At 33.8% G+C, this 25,401-nt stretch overlaps 1 protein-coding gene across 4 annotated transcripts in view; it reads left to right on the plus strand.

The window, feature by feature from the left end:
• Positions 1-25,401, plus strand: part of TENT2 (terminal nucleotidyltransferase 2) — a 56,344-nt gene that overhangs the window by 11,535 nt on the left and 19,408 nt on the right. For 3 of the 4 annotated variants that reach the window (XM_014560935.2, XM_014560936.2, XM_032475054.1), the window contains 7 exons: positions 13,989-14,103; positions 14,196-14,287; positions 15,709-15,787; positions 17,564-17,633; positions 19,125-19,201; positions 19,583-19,711; positions 24,561-24,604. In XM_014560935.2, coding sequence (XP_014416421.1) covers positions 13,989-14,103; positions 14,196-14,287; positions 15,709-15,787; positions 17,564-17,633; positions 19,125-19,201; positions 19,583-19,711; positions 24,561-24,604 — 606 coding nt within the window. The remainder of the gene's footprint in view (positions 1-13,988; positions 14,104-14,195; positions 14,288-15,708; positions 15,788-17,563; positions 17,634-19,124; positions 19,202-19,582; positions 19,712-24,560; positions 24,605-25,401) is intronic. The other variant, XM_014560937.2, reaches the window with a different exon arrangement.

Consider the following 25,401-nt stretch of genomic DNA (forward strand, 5'->3'; position numbering starts at 1 on the left):
TATTAGTCATGTAAATCATCTAGTAAAGTATGGTTCCATATCAGTAACTTTCTCTTTGCTTAGTTGCATAGGGAAAGATTCTCCTAAACCTTATGTTTGTGGCATAAGCACTTATCTCAAGGGATAAAGGTAAAATTTTGTTGTTAAACCAATTTCTTTGAGTGCTGCTGTCTACTTATCTAGTTGCGGGAGAAAGAAGGCAAGCAGTTAGTTCTGTGTTCATTCTTTAAGTGAACACTTTTTAAGAAAACTAACATTTATTGATGTCTCTTCTCTTCTAGGCATTCTACCTATGCTATGTCATTTAGTCTTTTCAACAACCCCATGACATGGATATTATCTTAATTTTACTGAGGCTCAGAAAGCTAAATGTCTTGCTCAAGGTCACAGCTAGTAAGTGACACAGCCAAGATTTGACCCTTATCTCTAGTAATATAAAGAGGAGGAACTTAACATGCTTAAAATCAAGGGTAGGGAGATGACATTCTTAGAACTGACTAAGACTGCAGATAATCTGTGACAGTAGTAACTAGTATTTATTGAGTGTCTTTCTTTGTCAGCAGTGTGCTTGGCGGTTTGTATGGTTTACTTCTCTCTGTTTATCTCTGCCGCATTGTAAAATGAGTTTCAGTATGAAATAAAAGTGGAGCCGTAGTTTGAGTCCTTGAAAGCACAGAAGAATGCCATTGAAGGTTTTTGAATAGAGGACTAGCATAATTAGATTTGCATTTTGGGGAAGATAGTTCTTGCAGTATAGTGGAGTTTGGTGTGGAATAAGGAGGGCCTGGAAGATGGGTGATTACCTTAAAGGCTAGTAATTATTAAGTTCTTTCAGATGAGAGGTGCTGAAGCTTATGGTGGATGGTGGTGGAAAAGATGTGAGAGACCATGCATAAGGAAAATTAATAGATGTGTGAAATGACAGAATATAGAGGGGAGAGAGACAGACAGACATCAATGACTAATGATTTGATTCTGGACTGTTAACAGAGATAAGGAACTCAGATTTGGGGCATATAAGCATATTGAAGAACTAGTCAAGAGTTACTTGGAACTGTGGGAAACTGCTCTAACGTTTGTGCTCTTGAAAGACCTCATGTTCTGAAAATTACTTGCTGAGAATATAGGACTTTGGGAAAACAGGGCTGGAGCATAGTACTCAGAACCTAAACAATTCTGTAATGGAATACTGTCAAGAATAATAATCGATACCTTAGGAAGTGTCTTGGACAGAACAGGTAAATGGCTTAGCGTGGTTGGATGCTGCTGCAGGGGATATTAAAAGTATATAATACAGAGTTGAGATATGCTGGCTTGTGGAGGGTACTGAGACAAGGCACTTAAAAGTGGAGTTCTGAGTCGGTGAGGCTGCTGTTAAGGTAGACTCAGAAGGAAATACACCAGCAGAGAGCTGTGTGAGGCTGTGGGTGTGTTATTGAGTGGAAACTCTGGATGCAGATGCTCATTTTTAATTGTCTTAGATCTATAAGGACTCCTGCCTGTGAGCAGCTAAGCTGAGGGCTTTTTTTCTTTCTTGTAAAAGTTACATTTCTATAATTTCAGCTCCACATACAAATAAACCCAACTAATACATTCAGATGATACTGTTCCTCTATTTACCAATCATCTGTAAGCTAATTGATATTGTAGAAAAACGTGTTGTAGCTGAACTGGTTGTATATTTCAGAAGCAAGGCTGGAGCCAGAGATATGAATTCTGAAGTCACCTGCAATAAAAGTGACAATTGAAACTCCTGTAGTAGATTAGATTCTGTTTTTTTTTTTTCCCCAACAAATACTTGTGAGTGCTAGCTACTACAATGTTGTGCTAAATATACATGGTCTCTTTACCGTGTACATACAGAGGAAGAGCCATTAAAAATAATCATGGCAAATCACAGTTTTATATATGTCATAGAGGAAAATTGCAGAGTGCTGGGAGAATTTGTTTGAGGTTTCAGGGATGGTCTAGACAAGATAATGTTTGGGCTGTGATCTGAAGGATAAGTAGGAGTTAACTAGTGAAAGCGTGGTTGGGCTGGAGAGAATGCCTTAGAAAGAACAGCATGTTTGAAGGTCCTAATGTAGAAAGAAGCATGGTGTGTGCAAAGAACTGAAAGGAGGCCAAGGCAGTTAAAGTTTGGTTGATTAGGGGGAGAATGGCTGAAGTGTGGTGGGAGCAGTGGGGACAGCCAGCAGATCATGCAAGGACTTCTGTGTCATTTTGGTCTTCAGCCTAAGAACAACGGCAAGCTATTCAGGTTTTTTTCTTTTTAAGCAGGAAAGATGAGTTTAAATTATTCTGACTTCATTTTATGCAGTTGGGCAAATATGGATGTAGGAAAGTTATTGTATTCTAGATGAAAGATAATAGTGCTTTGAATTAAGAAGCACTGATAGTTAAAATGAAGAAAAATTGATGGAGTTAAGCTGTATTGGGGAAGTGGAATTTGTAAGATTTGATGATGGATTAGATTAGGTCATCTAAGCCTCTACACCATTGACATTTTGGGCCAACTTTCTTTGGTGTGGAGGGGTTGTCCTCTGCATCCTAGGATGTCTGGCTGTATTCCTGGCTTCAACCCACTGGATGCCACTAGTCTCCAGTCATGACAACCAAAAATGTCTACAGACATTGCCAGATGTTCCCTGGGGGGCAGAACTGCCTCTAGTTGAGAACCACTGGACTAGATAGAGAAGATATTGAAGATTATTCCCAAGTTTCTGGCTTCTACAGCTGGATGCATAGTGGTACCATTCACTGAGACAGAAAAAGATTTATGAGTATGTGTGTTTAATAGGAATTGGAGGGTGAACAAGGGTCTCATGAGTTCTGTGGACATGTTGCCTTAAACATGCATTTGTAACATCAAATTAGATACCTAAAGTTGATAGTTTAATGTATATAGATTTGGAATTCAGAGGAAAGGTATTGGCCTGAAGTATGCATTTGGTAATCATTGGCATATAGATCACAACTGAAGTCAACAGTATGGATGTGATTGTCCAGGGAGAGAGGAGAGCCTGGATCCAAGACTGACTGAAATAGGTTGAGGAGGGAGTGGGAAAACAGAAATGGAAACTAAGCATATGAACGATTGTTTTGGGAAGTTTGGCTATGAAAGATGGGAGCCAGAGATGGGAAGTTGGAACAAAGGGGTTTTTGTTTTTGTTTTTAAGGTGGAAGAAACTTTAACAACCTATAAATGTTTAGGGGAAGGATTGAGTAGAGAGAGAGGAGATTGACTACTCTGGAAAGAAAAGTACTAATATGAATAAGATTCCTTAGAAGATGGAAAGGGTGTGGGGATCCTGCCTGTAAGTGGAGTGACTGGCTTTAGGTAAGGGGAAAGCTTTACAGAACTGAAGGGTAGGAGGAGAGGATAGGTGTAGATACAAGGAAGTTTGTAGATGTGGTGTAGAAAGGTTAATGGTGTTTCCAGAGTTGAGTGGCTTCTTCCTGTTTTCTCTCTGAATTACTATGCAGAGGGTCATCCACTGAGAGTAGAGAGGTTGACGTGAGATGTCAGAGATTTAAGAATAATAGTGGGTAAAGTTTGACGTAGTGTTCGCTGAGTGCAGGAAATCAAGCTGCCCAGGGAAACAGAGTGGAGGAAGATCTGAAATAGTATTTGCTGGGTAGTGTGCAAGGCTCACTTAAGATTGGTAATAATGAATTTATTATTTTAATAATAAATTATTTTTAATAATAAATCAGTCAGCTGCTTTAGTAAGTTCCAGGGAAATATTTTGTTAGTAAAAGTTTTAATTAGTTTGAAAATTAATTCTGTGTTTTGAAATCTGAAAAATTAAATTTTTGAAAATGAGTCCCTTCTGAGTGTTTTTCCCCCATTTAAAAGTATTTTCTCTGTTTTTTCAAGTTGCTATATTAACAAACAGAGCTCTTTATGTCAAAAATCTGAAGTACTTCTCTGAATTTTAACTTTTATTTCACTCTGGCTTTTAGGTGAATACATGGTTGCCTGGACAAAAAAGAGGCTGTAGGGGAATCAGAGTTTTCCAGGCTCCTGAATTCCACCTGTTATAACTATTCTGTGGAAATTCTGGGTAGTTTGAAGATTTATGAGAACTGAAGTAATTGATTTTGAATTTTGAGTTGAGATGAGGATAGGCTAAGGTTTTCATGGTACTGGTTATAAAATCAAAAGATGATTATGAATGAATTGTTCAAGATTTCTTATGTAATGTTTAATTTACAAAAGGAGCAAATTATGGAGCCTCTTGGCACCTAGGAGGAACAATTTGGGGACAGTTATCTTACAGATTTCTCAGAGGCTCTGTCTTTAAAAATTTCAACATTCCACCTTATTTAGGAACAAAGAAGAAATTGAAAAGGTGGATAAAATATTCATAAATTATTAGCTCACTGAATTTCAAGTAGTTAAAATATGTATATGCCCACATTCCCTACTAATTTTTTTCTTCTAGTTTTATTGATATGAGTGACAAAAACTGCATATATTTAAGGCATACAGTGTGATGTTTTGATGTATATATATGTTGTGAAATGAGTACCATAATCAAGATAATTAACATATTCATCACCTCACATGGTTATCATGTTTTTTGTGATGAAAATTCTCTTAGCAAATTTCAAGTATACAATACATTATTAACTGTATTCACCATATTATACATTATGTGTCCAGAACATATTCATCTTATTGAAAGTTTGTACCCTTTAGCATTCCCCCATTTCCCTCATTCTGTTCCCAGCACTCAGTAACTACCGTTCCACACTCTACTACTATGAATCTTACTTTTTTAGATTCCACATGTAAGTGGGATTATGTAGTATTTGTCTTTCTGTGTCTAGCTTATTTCATTTAGCATAATGTTTTCTAGCTTCATCCATGTCACAAATGGCAGGATTTCCTTTTTTAAAGCCAAATAATATTCCATTGTATATGTGTACACACACACACACACACACACACACACACACACACACACACGCACGCACAAAACCCCCACATTTTCTTTATCCATTCATCTGTCAGTGGACGGTTAGGTTGTTTCCATCTCTTGGCTACTGTGAATAATGCTGCAATGGGAAATGGGAGTGCAGATACCTTGTTGAGATAGAAATTTTTTCCTTTGGTATTTATACCCAGAAGTGGGATTGCTGGAACATATGGTAGTTACATTTTTAATTTTTTAAGGAGGCTTCATGCTGCTTTCCAATATGGTTGTACCAATTTACATTCCTACCAACAGTGTATAAGGGTTTTTTTTCCTCTCCAAACTCTTGCTAACACATATCTTTTGACTCTTTGGTAATAGCCATCTTAACAATTGTGGGTAGTATCTCATTGTGGATTTGATTTGCATTTTCCTGATGCTTAGTAATGCTGAACAGCTTTTCATGTACTTGGCCATTTGTATGTCTTCTTTGAAACAATGTCTCTTTGGATCCTTTTTTTTTTTTTTTTTAACATTTTTTTATTGGGTAATAGTCATTTTACAATGTTGTGTCAAATTCCAGTGTAGAGCACAATTTTTCAGTTACACATGAACATACATATATTCATTGTCACATTTTTTTTCACTGTGAGCTACCACAAGATCTTGTATATATTTCCCTGTGCTATACAATATAATCTTGTTTATCTGTTCTACATTTTAAAATCCCAGTCTGTCCCTTCTCACCCCCTGCCCCCTTGGCAACCACAAGTTTGTATTCTATGTCTGTAAGTCTGTTTCCGTTTTGTATTTATGTTCTTATTCTTTTTTTTTTTTTTTTTTTAAAGATTCCACATACAAGTGATCTCATGTGGTATTTTTCTTTCTCTTTCTGGCTTACTTCACTTAGAATGACATTCTCCAGGAACATCCATGTTGCTGCAAATGGCGTTATGTTGTTGGTTTTTGTGGCTGAATAATATTCCATTATATAAATATTACTACTTTATCCAGTCATCTGTTGATGGACATTTAGGCTGTTTCCATGTCTTGGCTATTGTAAATAGTGCTGCTATGAGCCTTGGGGTGCAGGTGTCATTTTGAAGTCGGGTTCCTTCTGGATATATGCCCAGGAGTGGGATTTCTGGGTCATAAGTCTATTCCTAGTCTTTTGAGGAATCTCCATACTGTTTTCCACAGTGGCTTTCCTCGCTTCCCTCTCCCACTCTTAATGATTTAGATGTCTTCTTTTACAATTTTGTGTTTATTCTATTTGTAATTCATGGTAGTTATCACCTTTCCAGTTATGAGTTTCTCATTTTTGTAGCATCCTGCTTCTTTTCTATTTAGAGTAGACCTGTCAATATTTCTTTTACCATGGGTTTAGTGTTGCTAAACTCTTCTGGTTTTTGCTTGTCTGTGAAGTTCTTTATCTCTCCTTCTATTCTAAAGGGTAGCCTTGCTGGATAGAGTATCCTAGGCAGCATCTTTTTTTCATTCAGGACTTTGAATATATCTTGCCACTCCATTCTGACCTGTAGTGTTTGTGTAGAGAAATCAGCTCTGAGCCTTGTTCCTTTGTAACTCACTCTTTGTTTTTCTCTTGCTGCCTTTAGGATCACTTCTTTATTCTTGACCCTGGCCATCTTGATTATGATATGTCTTGGAGTGGGTCTGTTTGAGTTCTTCGTGTTTGGGACCCTCTGAGCCTTCTGTACTTGGATATCTGATTCCTTCTTTAGGTTTGGGAAGTTTTCAGTCATGATTTCAATCCCCTTTGTTCTTTCTTCCCCTTCTGGAACCCTTATTATGCGAAGATTGGCATGCTTTATATTATCCCATAGGACCTGCTTTGTACATCCTTTAGGTCAGCTCTGATCTCAGCAAATGAGTTTACTAATTCTACTTGGTTCTTCTTTATAGCTTCTATTTCATTTTTGACATATTTTATATCTCTAAACACTATTTCTTTTAGTTTCTTCAGTACTTTGATCACTCCTTTTTTGAAATCTTGATCTAGTAGGCCATCAGTGTCTATTTCCTTGATTGTGCTTTCAGGGGATTTCTCTTGATCTTTTAATTGGGAGTGGTTCCTCTGCTTCTTCATATTGCTCATATCTCTCTGGCACCAGTGGGCAGGCAGGTCACTCCCCCTTCCGATGCTGCACTCAGTTGCTGTGCTCGGGTGAGGCAGGTGGGCGGATCATGCCCCCTCCCAGCACAATGGTCAGGTGCTGCGTTGGTCCGCCCGCCCTCTCCCTGCACTGGTCCCTCCGCTGCTCTGTGCAGCTCTCCTCTCTGCCTCGGGTTGGCGCTCTGTAGGTGGGCTTGGGGAAGACCGTGAAACAGCCCCACCCCTGCTAGGGGCCAAATGTCAGCTCCTTGTTTGTCTTGGTGCTGCAAGTTCTCTGAGGTGCGGGGGCAGAAAGATCCTGTCTGCCTCCGGCTGTAAACAAGTCTCAGTCCTGCCTAGGAGGTTGCGGAGCACCCCCCCCCCCCCCCCGTGCTGATTCAGGTTTCGGCCCCGCCCCCTGCCCAGGCGCTGCACACAGGAGGATATGGCGCACAGGAGGATATGGTGGCTGTGCCTTCGCCCCGCCTCTCTTCTCCTGAGAAGCTCCAGTAATGGCACCGTGGGTCTGAGGAGACAAAGGCTATGGCGTCTCTCCCCCCAGGGCACACCAGCTGTGTTGCTTTGCTTTTTTCGCAATTTATGGGGGACCGAGGTTGTTCTGCTCCGTATCCCCTCCCAGCCACAGTGCTCAGCCCCTGCAGTCCCCTGGGGCTGACTCAGTGCAGCCGCCCCAGTCCTCCGCCCTGCTCGGGCAGCCTGTCCCAACCCCCAGCTGCCGGCTCATGTCTTGGGCTGGGTGTTGCGGGGACCCTTTGTGCCCGTTTAACTTAGTTCTGTTGGTCAGGGGGTGCTCGGGGCAGATCTAAGCCTCTGAGGCTCCCCCTCCATCCCACTGGCCTCTCTGCTGGAGGGGGGAGACTCAGCGAACGAGCACTATTCCTCCTTTGCCACTCCCTACCTGCGGGACCGATCCTGCACTGTTTTGCTTTCTCTTCTTTCTTTTTTCCTTTTCTCCTACCAGATTTTTGGCGTCTTTGTTTTTCGAAGAGGGCAATGTTCCGTCGGCATTCCACAGGTGCTCTGGTTGGCTGCATGGGTCCGTAGATGTGAGTTTTGGTGTATTTGTGGGAGAGGGTGAGCTACAAGTGTCCTTCTACTCTGCCATCGTGCTTCTCTTTGGGTCCTTTTTAAATTGGATCATTTGTAGTTTTGCTATTGAGTTGTGAGAGATTCTTACATATTTTGAATATTAACCCTTTCTCAGATATATGGTTTGCAGATATTTTCTCCCATTCTGTATGTTGCTTTTTCATTTTGTTGACTCTTTTGCTGTACAGAAACTTTTTAGTTTGATGTCATTCCATTTGTTGATTTTTTACTTTTGTTTGTGCTTTTGGTGTCAAATACAAAAAAACTCATTGTCAAGATCAAGGCCAAGGAGCTTTCCCCTATGTTTTCTTATAGGAGTTTTACAGTTTCAGGTTTTACAATTAAGTCTTTAATCCATTTTGAGTTGATTTTTATGTATGGTGTAAGATAAGGGTCCAATTTCATTCTTTTGCATGTAGATATCCAGTTTTCTCAACACTGTTGAAGACTATCCTTTTTGTATTGTATAATATTGGCACCTTTTAGTTAACCATATATGTGTGTGGTTTTGGGGGGGCTCTCTATTATGTTCATTGGTCTCTGTGTGTTTGTGTGTTTTTATGCCCGTATCATACTGTTTTGATTACGATAGCTTTGTAATAGAATTTGAAATCAGGAAGGGTCATGCCTCTATCTTTGTTCTTCTTGCTCAAGATTGCTATAGTTATTCTGGATCATTGGTGGTTCCATATGAATTTTAGAATTGCTTTTTTTATTTCTGTGAAAAATATCATTGGAAGTTTGATAGGGATTGCATTACATCTATAGATTGCTTTGAGTACTATGGATATTTTAACAGTTTTAATTCTTCTGATCCATGAGTGGGATATCTTTTGTAGTCTTCAGTTTCTTTCATCAATATTTTATAGTTTTTGTTGTACAGATCTTTTGCCTCCTTAGTTAAATTTATTCCTAGGGCTCTATCTTTTATAATGTATGTGTCTGTCAGAAAAGTTTTAAAAGCTACTGAGATGTAAATTCATGTGGAAAATCTAGGCCAGGACTTAGCCCAAGAGATCCTCAGGTGAAAGCTTTTGTTTTTTTCCACCCTCCTTTATTTAGGCAATTCTTTTTTGACTATGTTCAGGTAATAATATGTGCCTAAAAGCAGTCAGGGTTCAGGGAGAGAAATCAGTAATTCATACTGCCTAAGGAATGTAACAATTTATAAATTAAGAAGGCTATACGTTATGACCATACACAAAAGCATAGTAATTTAACGTGCTAATAAGGATGACAGCACATTATTTTCAGCATGACATTTTCCTGATTCTATTTTATTTTATTTAATGTGAAGAGAAAGGAAATTCAACATCAAGAATGAATTTAAACTTTTATTACATATCTAGTTTTATATTACTCAGTAATTGATACCAGCTTTTTCTACAGTTAGGTGTGTAACAAAGATTATGGCAATGAGAGAGCCTGAGGACTTGCCAGTTTTTGTTGAAATGTTTATGAACTAATGACCTAATGAACTAATGTTTTCTGTACCATATTTAATTTTATTTCTCCTGTCTTGAAAGCTCATTATTAATTTGTGTTTGTTGTTTGTAGATTGCACTTATATTTAGCCAAAACCCTGTTACCATTTTTCATATGTTGTAGTAAATGATCAGATCTTGGTATTCCCAGCTGAAAGGTTTTTTCACTTTCTTTTACATGGGGACCCAGCTAACAGGGACAAATGGAAAATCTGCTGAGAATACCATGCAGGAGTTATACCTTAAGCTTTATTTACTGACACATTTTAAAACTTTTCTGAATCCACATTCATACTTGTCTTTAATGGCTTGTGTTGACCTTAGACAATGATAACTTTACTAGTAGTTTGGTTTGAGCCTGACTTTGAGGATAGGTTATATTTTTTATGGAAAGTGAACTTTGATATTTGGAAGAAATACTGATTTTAATATTTTAAGCTATACTAGGTAAATCTTACTTTTTATACAATTTTGAGCAAATATAATTTTTATATATGGTGAGAAATAGATCTCTTACAGAATTAATTTAAATTAAAGTAATAGAGCTTGACAGGCAGATTAAACTGGTAGTATTGTAGAAATTTAAACAACTTTAAGAATAATCTGCTTTACAGATGCTTTGTTGCAATAGTTTTTTTTTTAAACTAATGATAAGGAAATTTTTGCTTTAGAATGAAACAAAAATAATTAAAGTTCTTGAAATGATATTATGCATAGTCAGCCTGTTATTACGTATATGATATAAATATTTGATGCCTGATATTCAGCCAAAGAGATTTCATATCATACATTTCCTTTTTTCCCCCAGAATTATAAGACCATTAAGCCATCTTCTGAAATAGTTCTGTAAATTTAAGTAAGAGTAGTCTTGTTTCAGCATATATGTGCATTTCTTTTGAGTTTTTGTCTCATCTGGACTCTATATTCTTTCTAGGATACAGTAACATAATTTGATAATGTGAATCAACAATGTGACTAGATAATAGGAAAATTTATTTGTATAAAACCTATTAGACCTCCTTTATAGTAGTAACTGAAAGAGAAGAAATGTTCCCATGAATGTAGAAAAGGGAGAGGAGCAAATATGTGGAATTTTGTTATTTTCTTCATAATCATACATTTTTTCATTATGAGTATTTCTATATGAGCCTAGTCATTCAGATGAAAAAAGTTAAATATAATGAAATTTCATTTGAGAATTGTTGTAAAGAAATTTCTTTTTGTTATTCAGCAGATGTTAAGTATCTACTCTGACTTTTAGCAATCTTGATCTGCTTAACTGAGTCTCTAGATCAGGGGGTTGGCAAAACCTTTCTTGTAAAGGGCCAAATAGTAAATATTTTAGACATGTGTGGGCTGCATGGGCCCTCTGTCACATATTTTTTTTTTTTTTCTGTTTTAAACAGTGCTTTAAAAATATAAAAATCATTTTTAGTTTACTTACCCTCTAAAACAGGCCAGAGGCAGTATTTGGCCTCCAGGCCATAGTTCGCCAACCCTACTCTAGGTGAATAAAACTTACTTATTCAAGTACCGTTTAAAATTTTATATTAACCATTTAACATTTAAACTTTTTTCGCATCTTTTTGTAAAGATGGATGTTTTTAAAAAAGCTTTTTATTATGGAAAATGTCAAATATATATAAAAATAGAGGATATAGTATCATAAATTTTCATGACACCAAATTTTAACAATTACCAACATAGGACCAATCTTATTTCGTCTGTACCTCCCTACCTTATTAGTTTGGAGCAAATATCAGGTATCATATCATTTCATTCATGAATATTTCAATATTGTGGGGTTTTTTAAAACTATTTTTTATCTCCTTTTCCCACTGCCATACTGTTTTGATTACTGTAGCTGTATGGTTAAGTCTAGAAGTTAGGTGTGGTAAATCCTCCAATTTATTTCTTCTTGTTCTTGGATTTTGGTCTTTTGCCTTCCCAAACAGAATTTAAAATTATTTTTTCAATTTTAGGAACAAGCTTGCTGGGCTTTGATATAAAATTTTAAAAAATTTTTTTGATTGTGTTGACTCTGTGGATCAATTTCAGGAGAATTAACATTTTAACAATAGTTTTCTGATCCATGAACATGGTGTATCTCTTTTGGTGTTTAATTTCTTTCATCAGTATTTAGTAATTTTCAGAGTATAGGTTTTGTATATCTGTTGTAAAATGTATTTCTAAATATTTCTTGTTTTTTTGCTACTTTTGATAGTTTTAAAAATATAAATTCTATTTTTTTTGCTAGTATGTATACTTTATAATCAGTGATCTTTTTAGAAAATTAAGACATGAGAGAAAAAGCCTTGGTTCTATGTATTATATTAAAATTTTCATTAGTTTTGTGGACATGTCTTTCTGGTGTGCTTCATTATCTGTAGTAATGTTACTCCTGTCATTTTTCTTAATAAGTTTGTATGTGAATTGACTAGAATTCTTTTGTGGTGTTATTTCTTCAACTTTTTTTTCTGTCCTCCCATTCTTGCCTCTCTTTTTGAGATTCCAGTTCTTTTATGTTACTTGTGTTTAAGATGAGATGGCTTTTTCTATACCACTCTTAAGATGAGTAGGGTTGGACAAACTAGCTTTCTTAGGTTTGTGGCTCTAGGATTCTTCTTCTGTTGTTATATAGTGTTCAGAAACATACTTTCTGAGACCTTTTCTCTTCTCCTTCCCTACTTTTATCTAGACCAGGGTTTTTCACCTTCTGCAATATTAGCGTTTTTGGTCAGATTATCTTTGCTTTAGGGGATTGTCCTGTGCATTGTAGGATGTTAGCTGGCATCCTGGCCTTTACCTCCTGGATGCCAGTGACCACCCTGTAATCCCTACTCACCCAATTATAAACAAAACTGTTTCCAGACATTGTCAGATGTTCTCTGGGAGTCAGAATCATTCCAGTTCTAGACTGTCTTTCCTTTACCCCTAAATAGCTCTGTACTGCTTGTTTTAGATTTCTTTTCCTAGCAGTTTCTGCTTGCTGTGTTGCTTTGTCTCAGTAGGGAGTTTCATTTAGTGTTGAGATTTCTGATCTTTGTGTGATCCTCTTGCATTTACCTGTGAATTGTAGTTTGTGAAGGTCCCTCCCAGTTTTGGTTGCTGTTCCACACTGAATTGAACCCCTCAGTTTAAGGAAGAGGGTGGGTAGTAGTACCTATAGACAAGATGTTAAGGGCCAACCTTTAGGTTAGTTCTTAAACTCTAAATTTGAAAGATACCAATTTTATGATTTTTTATTTTTTTCTGTTAGTAATTCAGATATAAGAGCAGAGAAGGTGGTTGTTTGTATTGAAGTTAAAATTAGGATTTTGTAGGACAGGTGTTAAGAGTATGACAAGGGTATAAAGTTGTTAAGGCATGATAAAAGAGAGTGGTTCAAGGGATGCATTGTGGGTATAGACTTGGTAGGGAAGGAAATGGTGCTATTTCAGGTGCTGTTGGGTTGGGAGAAAAGGGAGGATTCAAGAGAATCCTCGTCTGTATGGCTCTAGAGCAGGTATGAGGGGAGTAAGAAAGTGAGAATTGGACAGGAAATTAAAGCCAAGATAGTACACTGAAATTTAAAATTTCAGAGCTAGAGAAGTTCCATTTTATTGTAAAGACATTTATTACGGCTGTGGGAGTGTAACACTGATGAAAAATATTGGAGTAAAAAAAGTTCAGAAATGGTGGGGAATATGTTATGATACTTAGCCTATTATAGATAGAGAAGTCACCTGTGGTGATGGCAAGAGGCGAGTTGGAGGGAAAAGTGTGAACCAGGTGGGTAGATAAGCGGGGACATCTGTCTGTAGATGGCAACAAGAAGGCAGGGTTCAGGGAATGTTTTAAGAATGGAGAAGAGAGTGGCTTGCCTGAGCATAGACAACCAGGGACTTTACTTTTAAATTCTGTAGTGTTTGGTATTCGTTGTATGAATACCAGGGGTTGGGTAAACTTCTTTAAAGAGCCAGATAGTAAATATTTTAGACTTTGCCACTCACATATGGTTTCTGTTGCATCTTTTTGTTTGTTTTTATAATCCTTTAAAAATGTAAAAACCATTCCTAGCTCCTGTCCCAGATGCAGCAACCGAAGGTTGTAATTTGCTGACCCGTGGATTATATTCATTATAAATTATCTGTGACTTGTAAGTGATACTTTACTTTGTAGAAGTTGGTAATTATTTCGGTTACTGAATAATTACTGTTACTTGAGTAACAGTAGTTTTATATTAGAAAGTGTTAAGGAGATAATACATATTTTTGAAATACTGTCAGTAATTTTACCCTTTTCAATATAGTAATAACTTACATTTCTGAACAGAATTTTCACTTTTTTTTTTTTTTTTTTTTTTTTGGTGCATTCAAGTTGAGTCAGCAGATACTGGAGTTATTTGAATCCTGTCAGCAGCAAGTAAGTGATTTAAAGAAGAAAGAACTCTGTCGAACAGAGCTGCAGAGAGAAATTCAGCTGTTATTTCCACGTATGTTTCCCTGTTTTGCATGCCCTTTAAGTACATGCATCCCTATTTTTAAATTTTAAATAATACCTTATAATTCTCTTCTGTTTCTCTAGAAAGCAGGCTTTTTTTAGTTGGGTCCTCTTTAAATGGATTTGGTACTCGGAGCAGTGATGGTGATTTATGCCTAGTTGTTAAAGAAGAACCAGTAAGTAATGAAACATTTATTCTAAGTGTGTTTATCATGTTAAGTCATTTAAGAAATTTCATATAAAAGTCATTGAGGAAAAACCTGTTTTGTTTTAATTGCTTCTTTGGATTCTCTGTTTATAGTAATTCAAGGAAAGCCAGGAAATGCTTCTTTTTCTTTTAAGGCATGTACACAATAAGCATAACAAATTCTGGCATTAATTTATTTCAAAGTTGTTAAAATGAGATGGCTTCACTATGTGTTTTTAAAGAACTCTGCCTCTGTGAAATGTCATTGGGTATGATATGTTACCAGGGGCAGTAATGAGGAAGAGCATGTCTTTATCTTCTTAATATATATTCTTCCATTTGAGTTGTAAGTGATTCTATTTTTAAGCTTTATTATTTCCCTCTTGAAAATACAATAGGATTTGGAGTACTTGTTTGGGGAATTCAGAAAGAGAGTTCGCTGAAGTTAAAATAAGCCTATTGTGATTTGAAGTAATTTTCTCTGATATTTTGACTTTGTTTCTTCTTATTTAGCAACCAAATTTTGTTATTTAGTATTATGTCTACTTGAATTTCCTATTAACGGATATTTTTGTGTGTCCTTAATTCTACAATAATTGGTGTTCATTAAGCTGACCTGAGCAGGCTGTTTAATATGCTGAGGTCTCTGAATTACCAAAGATTAAATTAATTTCAGCATAATTTTATTATGCCTTATATTCCACCTCTTAAAGAATATAAGAACTCTATTGAATGATAATACGTATTTTTACTGTTCTTATTAGTCCACTAACAAAATTGGTTTCTAGTTACTGCAAATCAGAAAGAGATTATTCTAGGAAAGAAACTCAGTATTTTTCTAGGCTTTGAAATCGTATAAAGGAAAATGGAAAAAGAAAAGAAAGGAAACCTCAGAAATAATAAACACAGTGGAGAATACTAGAGTTTTAATTAAAACTTTCTCTTATGCAATTAGATTATACTTAGGTACATCCCACTGATCCTCTAGTCTTATTCATATGTCTGAATCATGTTATCACAACTTATACTGAAACACCATGGATTTGAACCTTCTTTAAGCAACTCACAATTTAGATAGGGAAATAAAATAGGTTACAGAAAGTTAAAATTCTGTTTTGTTTTTTTTTTTTGGAGATGATTGCTTTTTATACTAAAGGAAGAAATGACATATGGATGTTTCAGTATTTCTTTTAAAACTGTGCTTTTAAGTTTAAAATCAGAAATTGATTTAGAAATACTGATGTAAAAGTGTAAAGGTTGACTTTTTAAATAATATAATTTAGTGTATATTGAAAAATAACTCCAAAGAAAAGTATACTTTGTATGTTTCCTTTTAGGTGAGATACATTAAGAAAATAAACACTAAGTTTAGAAAGATAATGAAAAAACACTTTATTTTTAACTTTTCAGTATTTTTTTCAGGTAAATCAGAAGACTGAAGCACGGCATATACTCACCTTAGTCCATAAACACTTCTGTACTAGACTTTGTAAGTCTCACATGCCTCATGTTCATATGTCATTGACATAACTATTTATTTAAAATGTCTCTCACTTTATTTTCTGGTTAGAATCGTTTGTTTTCTGGTTAGGTTAGGTATAATGTGGATCCTTTTCCCCAAATAAACTCCTTTTAACTTTTGATTAAGAAGATTAACCATTTATTCAACAATTCCTTATTGAGTTTATTTGCAAGCTTTCCAACTGAAAGTAGTGGGGAATTCAAAGATATGTAAGCTTCAGTTATTTCTCTCAAAAGGTTGTAGACTGTGAGGGAAGCTAAAGCATGAATGTACATAGCTATAATGCAGAGTATCTGTGAGAAGCCAAAAGAATTGTACGGATAAAATCTTACAGATATTCACGTGAGGAAGAGAGAATTTCATCTGTTTTGCATTGTTTTAAAAACACGAAGCCCAAGTATATTAATCTAACAGAAAGCAAAATTACTGATTTAGGCCATTTTATTGGAAGATTTTATTCTTTGAATAAGCTGACTAAGCAGATTTTAATCCACATGTTAAGCCAGCCATTTCCAAGAATATTGTCGACAGTTGAAATCACACTTTTTTGTTTTTTTGAAGTCACACTTTCAGATGTTGGAAAGACATTTTGTCCATTTACTTAACAAATATTCTTATGTGTCAGGCTTTTGAGCTGGAAAATACAAAGTTACTTAGCAAGTTATTGCCCTTGAACAACTTATATCAGTTGTAGGAAAGAAGTAAGTCAAGAAATTTATTTCTGTAGACTTGAATTTTCACATCTGTAAAATAAAGGAGTAATTTGTACCTTAAGTGAATTTGTAATAACTATTATTAGAGTCATAAAATATTAAAAGTAAAAGGGACCTTAGAGACCATGTAATTCAAATGAAAGTGTTGGGGTTTTTTTGCACGGGGGGGGTGTTGTTATTTTTAATAGTTAAGGAAACTGGTAATCAGTGGGTTTAGTAACTTGCCTGAGGATTATAATTTGTTGGTGTCTGAACCTGTACTTGGAACTCAAAACTTTTAATTCTTAATCTTATTTTTCATCTAACTTCACTGAATTCCTGCAAATAATTCTATTTGAAACTTGATACATTTTATGATTTTGGTGTTAAAAAGCATCATAACAGAGAATTTTTAGTTTTAAAATGTGGTGTTATGTTTTTCTTTAGTTAAAACAGTAGGAAATTGTTCATTTGGGAAAAGTTTGCAGTTTCTCTCTTACACATTTCTGTATTTTCCTTAAATTTCTACAATAAACGTGTATTTTGACTCAGAAAAAAATTTGTTTTTTAAGTTCAGTGGAATAAAAAGTATGTATATACGTGTTCTTCTTAGAGATCATACTTATTTGAATGTATTACTGCCCCATGTATCATGTTGCCAGCATTTCCACATTTAAGATTCTTCGTAAATATGATTTCTGTGGCAGCCATAATATCTTGCCATGTGCTGTCCCAGAATTTAGCTATCCTCCTGCTACTGGCCTAGATATTTCTCACTCATAATGCTCTGGTGAACTTCTTTATAGATGTTATTAGATATTAGACCACATTTCTGAAAATAACCCTTTAATATGTAAGATCCTCTACATGGTATTGGAGTCTCCAGTCTTAGAAGAATTTGGTAATATCCTTTTGTCTTTGCTTTCTCTCTCAAAGACGGTGCTTTCTTAAATTGTTTTAGCTAACTAAAATACTACTTTTAAGAAATGTGCATTGAACCACTGAATTTGAGAAGCATTTACAGATGTCCATAATATCTTTTATCCTTCAGCTGGTTACATTGAGAGACCTCAGCTGATTCGAGCTAAAGTGCCAATTGTGAAGTTCAGGGATAAAGTCAGGTAAATAATTATTGAGTTCTCTTTTTTCAGTTGCTTTAGATAATTTTTAGGTATTCTTCTGAGGTAGATAATTAAGACATTTAGGCTGTAGCCTAATAGCTTATGTTCATCAGTTTTTAGAAATGATTTGGTCTTTGAAATGATTTTCTAAAGTAGCCTGAGCAATTCTTCATGCTTGGAAAGGCAATTTTTATGAATATGAATGCATAAGAGCTTTTTAAGTTAAAATTGAGATTATACTTCTTTACTTAACCATATAACATGTATACTTGCTTCTATCATTGAATATCTTCTGTCTTCATTTTTAGTTGCTTTACAGTATTTCATTGAGTGAATTTATTGTCATTCACTTAACCGTTCTGTGTTCAAATAAGCATGTTGTGCGTAAATTTCTTTGCCATATTAAAGATTTTTTAGTATTTCCAGAAGTAGAATTTGAAGCAAGTACTGTGGATATTTTTAAAGCTCTGAATTAATATTTTTGGAGAATATTTTAATTGCAGGCTAGTTCCCATCTAAGTGTTTTTTCTTCTTTGTTGAGTTATATAGAGGAAGTGCAAACTGGTTTCAGTGTTAGATTTGTACAAACACAGTTAAAGAATATAACTCTTTGGCTTCCCAAAGCCAAAGATACATTGACATCTGAAGTCTTAATAACACTGTCCATTTTTATTAATGTGCATGGATAATTGAAAGGTAATAATTTCTTTCCTCATAACAAGAAAATCTGAAGTGGTAAATTTCAAATTTTACATTTAAAAGATTTGATTAAGTTTTTATTTTGGGTACTTTTCACAGAACAATTCATTGTTCAGAAGTTGGACATGATAGTACATAGGCTTGTTACTTATATATTAAGTAATCTTTTTATTTTGAGTTTAGCTATTCTTTATAGATCCCATCATTATTGCCGTATTCTCTAAATTGTGAATTGCATAATCTCTTTGCTTTCAAAGAAGTATCCCTTCTGTTATGTGTTTGACTGTAATAGTTCTTCCTAGATATCAGTAGCTAAATTTGGCATGATATTATAATTTACCAACCCTTTTGGAGGGAATATAAAATGTAGACAGAGCTTTTATTTTTTCACATGTACTTAATTTGGCTTTTCATTCCTATTATTTTAAAGCAAATGATGCTCTAGTTCAAAATTGATTGAGAATGTATGACTTAGTGGGGTAACTTGTCCAGAAGTGTGTTTGGTCGCATAATTTTATCTGAAAAGGATTGTAAAATTAAAACTTCGGTAAGGAATAATTGGAGCCTTTCTGGTACATTACTGATCTTTCAACAATAATCTTGATTTATATCTTTAATAGACACTAAATCATGCTAAAAGTATGTTCATTCTTATTTCTTTAGTGCCTCATTTAAAGTCTTTGGGCCTGTGCTATTTTGCATCATTGGATGGATGGATGGATATGAATTTAGTTACTAGGGAGTTACTTTAATTTGTACTTGAGCTGAAGTTTATTTCTTTTTTTAAAATAGTTGTGTGGAGTTCGACTTGAATGTAAACAATGTTGTTGGAATAAGAAACACATTCCTTCTCAGAACTTATGCATACCGTAAGTTTTGTGTTTATTTCCAAATTATCACATTCTTTATTCCTTTATAAAGATGTGTATAGTAAATATTGACACCTCTTTAATTGTGTTTATGTACATTGGGTCTCATTTTCTGATATGTATAATATGTTGCTGCACTAAAATCATATACTACCAGAGTTATAAGTCAATAAAATGAAGTTTAATAATTGGTAATTTTTAAAAGGTAACTAAAGTTTGCTTCAGAAGTAAGACACACTTATGGTGAACACAGTGTTTAATAACAGGAGGCATTGCTTTTTCTATTGGCATGTAGTTGGGAAATAAAAAAATAAAACTAATGCAATTTCAAAGAAACTGTGGTATCTTCTTACCCTTTTTAAGTTTTAATTTTACTTTCAGTTGAAAATCGAGTTCGTCCGTTAGTACTGGTGATTAAGAAGTGGGCGAGTCACCATGAAATAAATGATGCCAGTCGTGGTACTTTAAGCAGCTATAGTCTTGTATTGATGGTTTTGCACTATTTACAAAGTAAGTATTATGAAGTTTTTCCCAATTCTTAAAATGGAAATGCATTTTTAACTTCATTATGGGATCTTTCTTCCCTGTTGACCTTCTATTCAAATATCATTGTTTTAAAAAGTTTTTTCTAAGGCCCATAAAACCACATTTCCTATTTTGTTGCTTTGAACAAATATTTTAGTAATGTTACCCTTGGAAAACATTATAAAGAAGTTTCATTGTGTTTTTATTTTTTGACAGTTTCCTATATTCACTTTTGTATTTAAAAAACTTTTACCACTGTATTGTGAACTCATAATCTCGGGGCAGAAGAATGTTCAGAGGCCTGTAAAAATAAACTCAAGCACCATTCATTACGTTTTTTATTTTCTACTTGAGACAGGAATTAACTGATTTTTTTGTTGATTTAAAGAAAAAAAAGTTTTTTTTCCTGTGAGCTGCACGGACATTGAGTGGAAAGACTTGATGTTAATGTAAGACCATTTACCAGAATGTCTAGGGTGTGATCTGTTCTGGGTGACTATTTCTACAGTTAAGAAAGCAATGTTGTAATATTTATGTTTATACCCTTCGACTCAGTGATTCCATTGCTTGGAATTTATACTTAGGTAAATAGTCAGGGATGCATACATAAATTCATATAAGGCTGTATTTTTCATGGTATTTGTTGAAATAATAAAAAACTAGATATAATCTAAGTTTTTAAGAGTAGAAGATTGGTCAAATTAATTATGATATCGTAATATGAAATTTATGCAGACACTAAGAATCATGTTTTAAAGATATTTATTGATATAAGAAAATATTCATGATATGCTGTCATATACAACATCACTTCAATTTTATTTTAAAAAGAATAGCTATATTTCAGTTTGTGTATATCTTCATATGTATGCAAATATTGAAAGGGTATGTGCCAAAAACTTATGGGGGGTATTATTTATGGTCAGTAGGATTTGTTTTCTTTATATGTTACTATACTTCATAGATGTTTTATAGTACATATTAAATAAAAAAGTATATTTTTATTTGAACAATGGAATCAGGTGAATTTTTTTGAGGTAGTAAGAAGACTTAAAGTAATTTAAATGGCCGCAATTTTGTGAATCAGTAATCATCAGAGAGATTAGATAAACTTCCCCTTTGTTGTTGAAAATTTTCAAGCTAATTATAATACATGTACTTTTGTTGCTGACCAGTCTTGGATATATACTAGTTTGATGATTAATTTGCCCCTCCAAAAGGATTTGAAACATCATGTTGGCTATTTTAGGATACTACTTTATATATCACTAACCATTTTTGTCCAATTTTACAGTTCAGTCTGAAACATACTACTTTTGATGCTCTTTTAGTGAACTCTGTTCTCTTGTGAATTGCAGTTCACTTTTATTAAAAATTGAATAGGTTAGAAATATTTTTTGTAAAATACATATAAAATATGTAAAGAATAATGTGACAAACACTCATGTGCTACCACCTAGTGTCTATTCATTTTTTAGTTTTAGTTGTGATTTAAGCATTAGATTTGACTAAAGCATGTAACATTCATGAAGACTGATAACATGTACCCTATCCCTCCCTTTTGGGTTATTAGAAATTTTAATTTGATTACTTTTTTTAGAAAAATGTTCTTTAATCACAGATGCTCCATGGTAGTTTTGCAAGCAAGTTAAAAAATTCAAATACTAGTATTTTACCAGTGCAATGAAATCATGTTAAAATTGGGTTTAGATTTTGTTAAACATACTTTATTCTTGACAGAGTGGTCCTACATATTACTGAGGTGGTTTGTAATTAATGGCACTATCCCCAACCATTTCTAGGTGTTTGTTAAAAAATATCAGCTACCCAGACCTAATGTGTAACTCTGTACTTGGACAAATTTAAGCTGCTCTCCCCTAGAAGAAATTAGAGAGATTGAAATGAGTAGTTACTTTTCTTGTTACACAAGAATCTGCAAGATGTGCTGAGAAGTTCCAGCTCTGCCACAGTGAACTAGTTTTTGTGATTTTGGCCAAGGTATTCTACTTCTCTGACCTTAATGCTCTCATCTGTGACGTTAATAATTGGATTAGATGACTTTTAAGTTTCATTTAACTTTAAATGCTTTAATATCTTTTCTGCCATGAACAGAGAAAGGAAACCAGTCCTCTCTACATAAGAAGGTTGAAAAGATTAATTAAAACTTCCTAGAATGAATTTCTATAGACAGTTACAAGCTGTGTATACTTGAAAAGATGATTGATGAAAGCATGGGAAGACTCCATTGAGAAGAGATTTTAACAGCAATCTAAGATTAAGACTTAATAATAATAAAGGCAAAAGTGTCAATTGATTAGAAACAATAATATGAAAGAATATTCATGGAATGTTTACCATATTACTAGGTATAGAACTATCTCTTAGGCATTTTAAAATTGTTCTTGGATTTTCAAAATTAGTGGTTGCTTAGCGTTGTTGGAAGATCTGCATTTTTTTTTTAGTTTAATTTTTTGGTGAATCAGTATGGAATGTTTATGTGTATGAATTTGTAGAGGCCTGACCAGACAGCTCTTATCTGAACTACAGGCAAAGTAAAATCTTATAGATTAAATATAATCTTATAGATTAAATATATATTAAGACATTATCTATTGATCATATCCTGCAATAATAAACTTTTGTCTTGTTTTACTTTTGAAGAGAAATTTAAAAGATTGAAGTCCAAAACAAAAAAAACAGATTGAAGTCAAAAATTTTGAAGTCAAAATAGACGTTACAGAGAGGTCCTTCCGAAATGTATGTTGCTTTGGAATAAAGTAAACATTTGAAAAAACTGCTAAATACTTTGAGGTTGCTATCAGGATAGTGTTGATAAATAACTACCATAGTATACTAATTGCTTCTCTAATGACTAGTGTTTTAAATCTTTAAGGTTATAAGGCAAGGGATTTATTGAATGATAACCCTGCTACTGAAAGCTCCCAAATTGCATAGTTCTAAAGGCACTTTATCTAATAAAAGACCCTATACAGTGTTTTTCTTTCCTAGCATTCTAGTTATGAATCTAGAATGAGATAATATTTTTTTCTAATTTCCTGCAATCTTTTCTTAATCCTTTTTTAAATTATAATTTTAATTTACTGGGAGTGTTTTAAAATGTGAATAGAATTCAAGTTTTTAGCAACTAATTTCTAGTAAGAGTTTCCAATTTGACTTCTATATTATAATGAAAATTATTAAAAAGCCATTAAAAATGTTATACAAATATGAAGACTTTTAGAGTTAAGTGACTGGGGCTTGAGTTTATTTGTAGGGACTTCTAGAATTTTGAGCATTTGAATGCCTTTGGGGGGAAAAAATATATATCTTTACTTCCTAAGAGTGATTCTGGTAAGTAATGAGTGAGTTTTTTTTACCCTCATATTCTTAATTTTATACTGTGAACATTCCATACTATCATGGAATTTTATTTTATTCTAATTTTCAACTTGGGAATGAAGCATGATACAGAAAAATTTAAGTAATGCATCCTACTTTGTATATGTGGTAGAAATTTATACATTTATAATCATAGTTGAAGACCATATAAGTTGCTCATAATGGTTGATTATATGTTCCTTAATGTATTCCAGAAGTCATTTAAAATTTTTTTTGCTAAATAAGGAATTAAAAGTGAATTAATGATTCTTTGTTACTGAGTTTATTTAATTACAGTTGACCCTTGAACAACACAGATTGGTACTGTGCAAGTCTACTTTTATGCAGATTTCTTCCATTATATACATATTGCAGTACTTACTACGCAATCTGCAGTTGGTTGCATCTGCAGATTTGAAACCTCAGATGTGGAGAGCCAACTATACAGTTAGACGCAAATTTTCAACTGCACAGGGATTGGTACCCCCAACTCCTGCATTGTGCAAGGGTCAACTGTATACATAGTGTATTTCTAATTCTTAAATGCATAGTTTATAGTGTGGTCTATATTTGGTCTTTAATCTTAAAGAAATCTTGAAAATGTATTACTTGTATCTTACCATATTCAAGACATTGCATTTTACATTTATTTCTTACATTGTGACTATTAGGCACTTTGCCTTTCATGTTATTCCATCTACATTATAATGATGTGAAATTACTGTTAATGCATTTAATGAGGTTGGATTTAGGTAAAGCTATTGAAGGGTGAAAAATGGCAGTTAAAAATACAATAACATATGAAGATAGTGATTTTTTTGCATGAAATTTTATTTCATAGCATATTTCTACAGATCTCCTGATTTAGATTTCTAAACTTTGCTGAGGTTTTCTTTTTTAAAATGTATTAATGAGATTGAAGATCTTTTTCAGTTTTTCTTTTCACAGTAGATCAATTTCCTGAAACTATCTCAGTTTTGGTATTATTGTTTGAAGAAATTTAATAAAGGGACAGTGATGATAGAGCTGTTATTCTTATGATACTGTACCATTGGACTGTACTTAAAAACACTTTTTTTTGATAGCTACATCCATCTTAACAATGTCCTTTCAATATCTGTAGCACAATCCTTGTCTTGCTTATTTTGTGTGTATGTCTGATGTTGGACCAAATGATGTATGTCCATTTATTGATGACCTATTATTCTAAAATCATATAAGGAACATTTGTTTACATAGAAATATAACATAATTTATTAACAGACCTTAAATGATGAGTTTAGATATATTTTGATTTAAAATTTTTAGGGATCAAGATTGATTTCACAAAATATAGAAAAACTGTTGAATTTTAGCATAAACCCATGTAGTTTCATACCTGGGGTATAGCTGACAAATTATTGCTTTGTAAAATTAATTACGTGAATCACGGAAGCTTAACTTTTTCTTTTTATAGCCCTACCTGAACCCATCCTTCCATCCATCCAAAAAATTTACCCAGTAAGTGTTTCTTATAAATTATTATAATAATATTATGACAAGTATATGTGGAACTATTATATGCAGCGTTAATGTGAATATAAAAGTAGTACTAGTTAACCTTCTAAGTATATGATAACATTTTCTACATAGGCTGAGGCATTGACCGCTAGAATGTTAAAAATATTTCATATACTTTTTCCAAAGACTGATTTTTTATTTGTTTATTGGCAGACAATCTGGTCATTTATGTTAATGGTGAAACTTTTTGCATGATGCTCATGATTATCACTAATAAGAATTAAATATACTCAGTTAGTGAAGGTCCATTTGGACTCATACCAGTTTTTTTCATGCTACTTTTAAATAGAGTTTTAGAACATTTCTTTAGTTAGTAACTGAGAATTTTTATAGACTAACATGTGTATACTTTGAAATCAGGGAAAAAAGTTAAGAAGTTGAACAATTGGATAATCTTTTTATCTTCCATTTGATTTTATCAAATAATATACTAAGAGGTAATATTAGTACACTATCCTTGTGTGTGTACACTATTAAGAGTCTGAAGTTAATTAGAAACATTCAAGAAATATAGTGTGCCTACTAGAAAAAGTTAAGTATGTACTCAAACTGGGTACCTATAGAAACCTAGGTAACGTACATATTCATAATCTATATGCATATTTTTGTTTCTTTTCCAGTTTTTGTATTCTTTTTTCCAGAATTTGCTGTTTCTTTGTTTTATAGTCCTGTCATTTCTGTTTTCCTCCATAGTCAATCTTGTTCTTGTTTTTTTTTTTGGAAATAATATTTAGGTT

The sequence above is a fragment of the Camelus ferus genome, chromosome 3, assembly GCF_009834535.1.
Source record: "Camelus ferus isolate YT-003-E chromosome 3, BCGSAC_Cfer_1.0, whole genome shotgun sequence".
Classification (NCBI taxonomy): Eukaryota; Metazoa; Chordata; class Mammalia; order Artiodactyla; family Camelidae; genus Camelus; species Camelus ferus.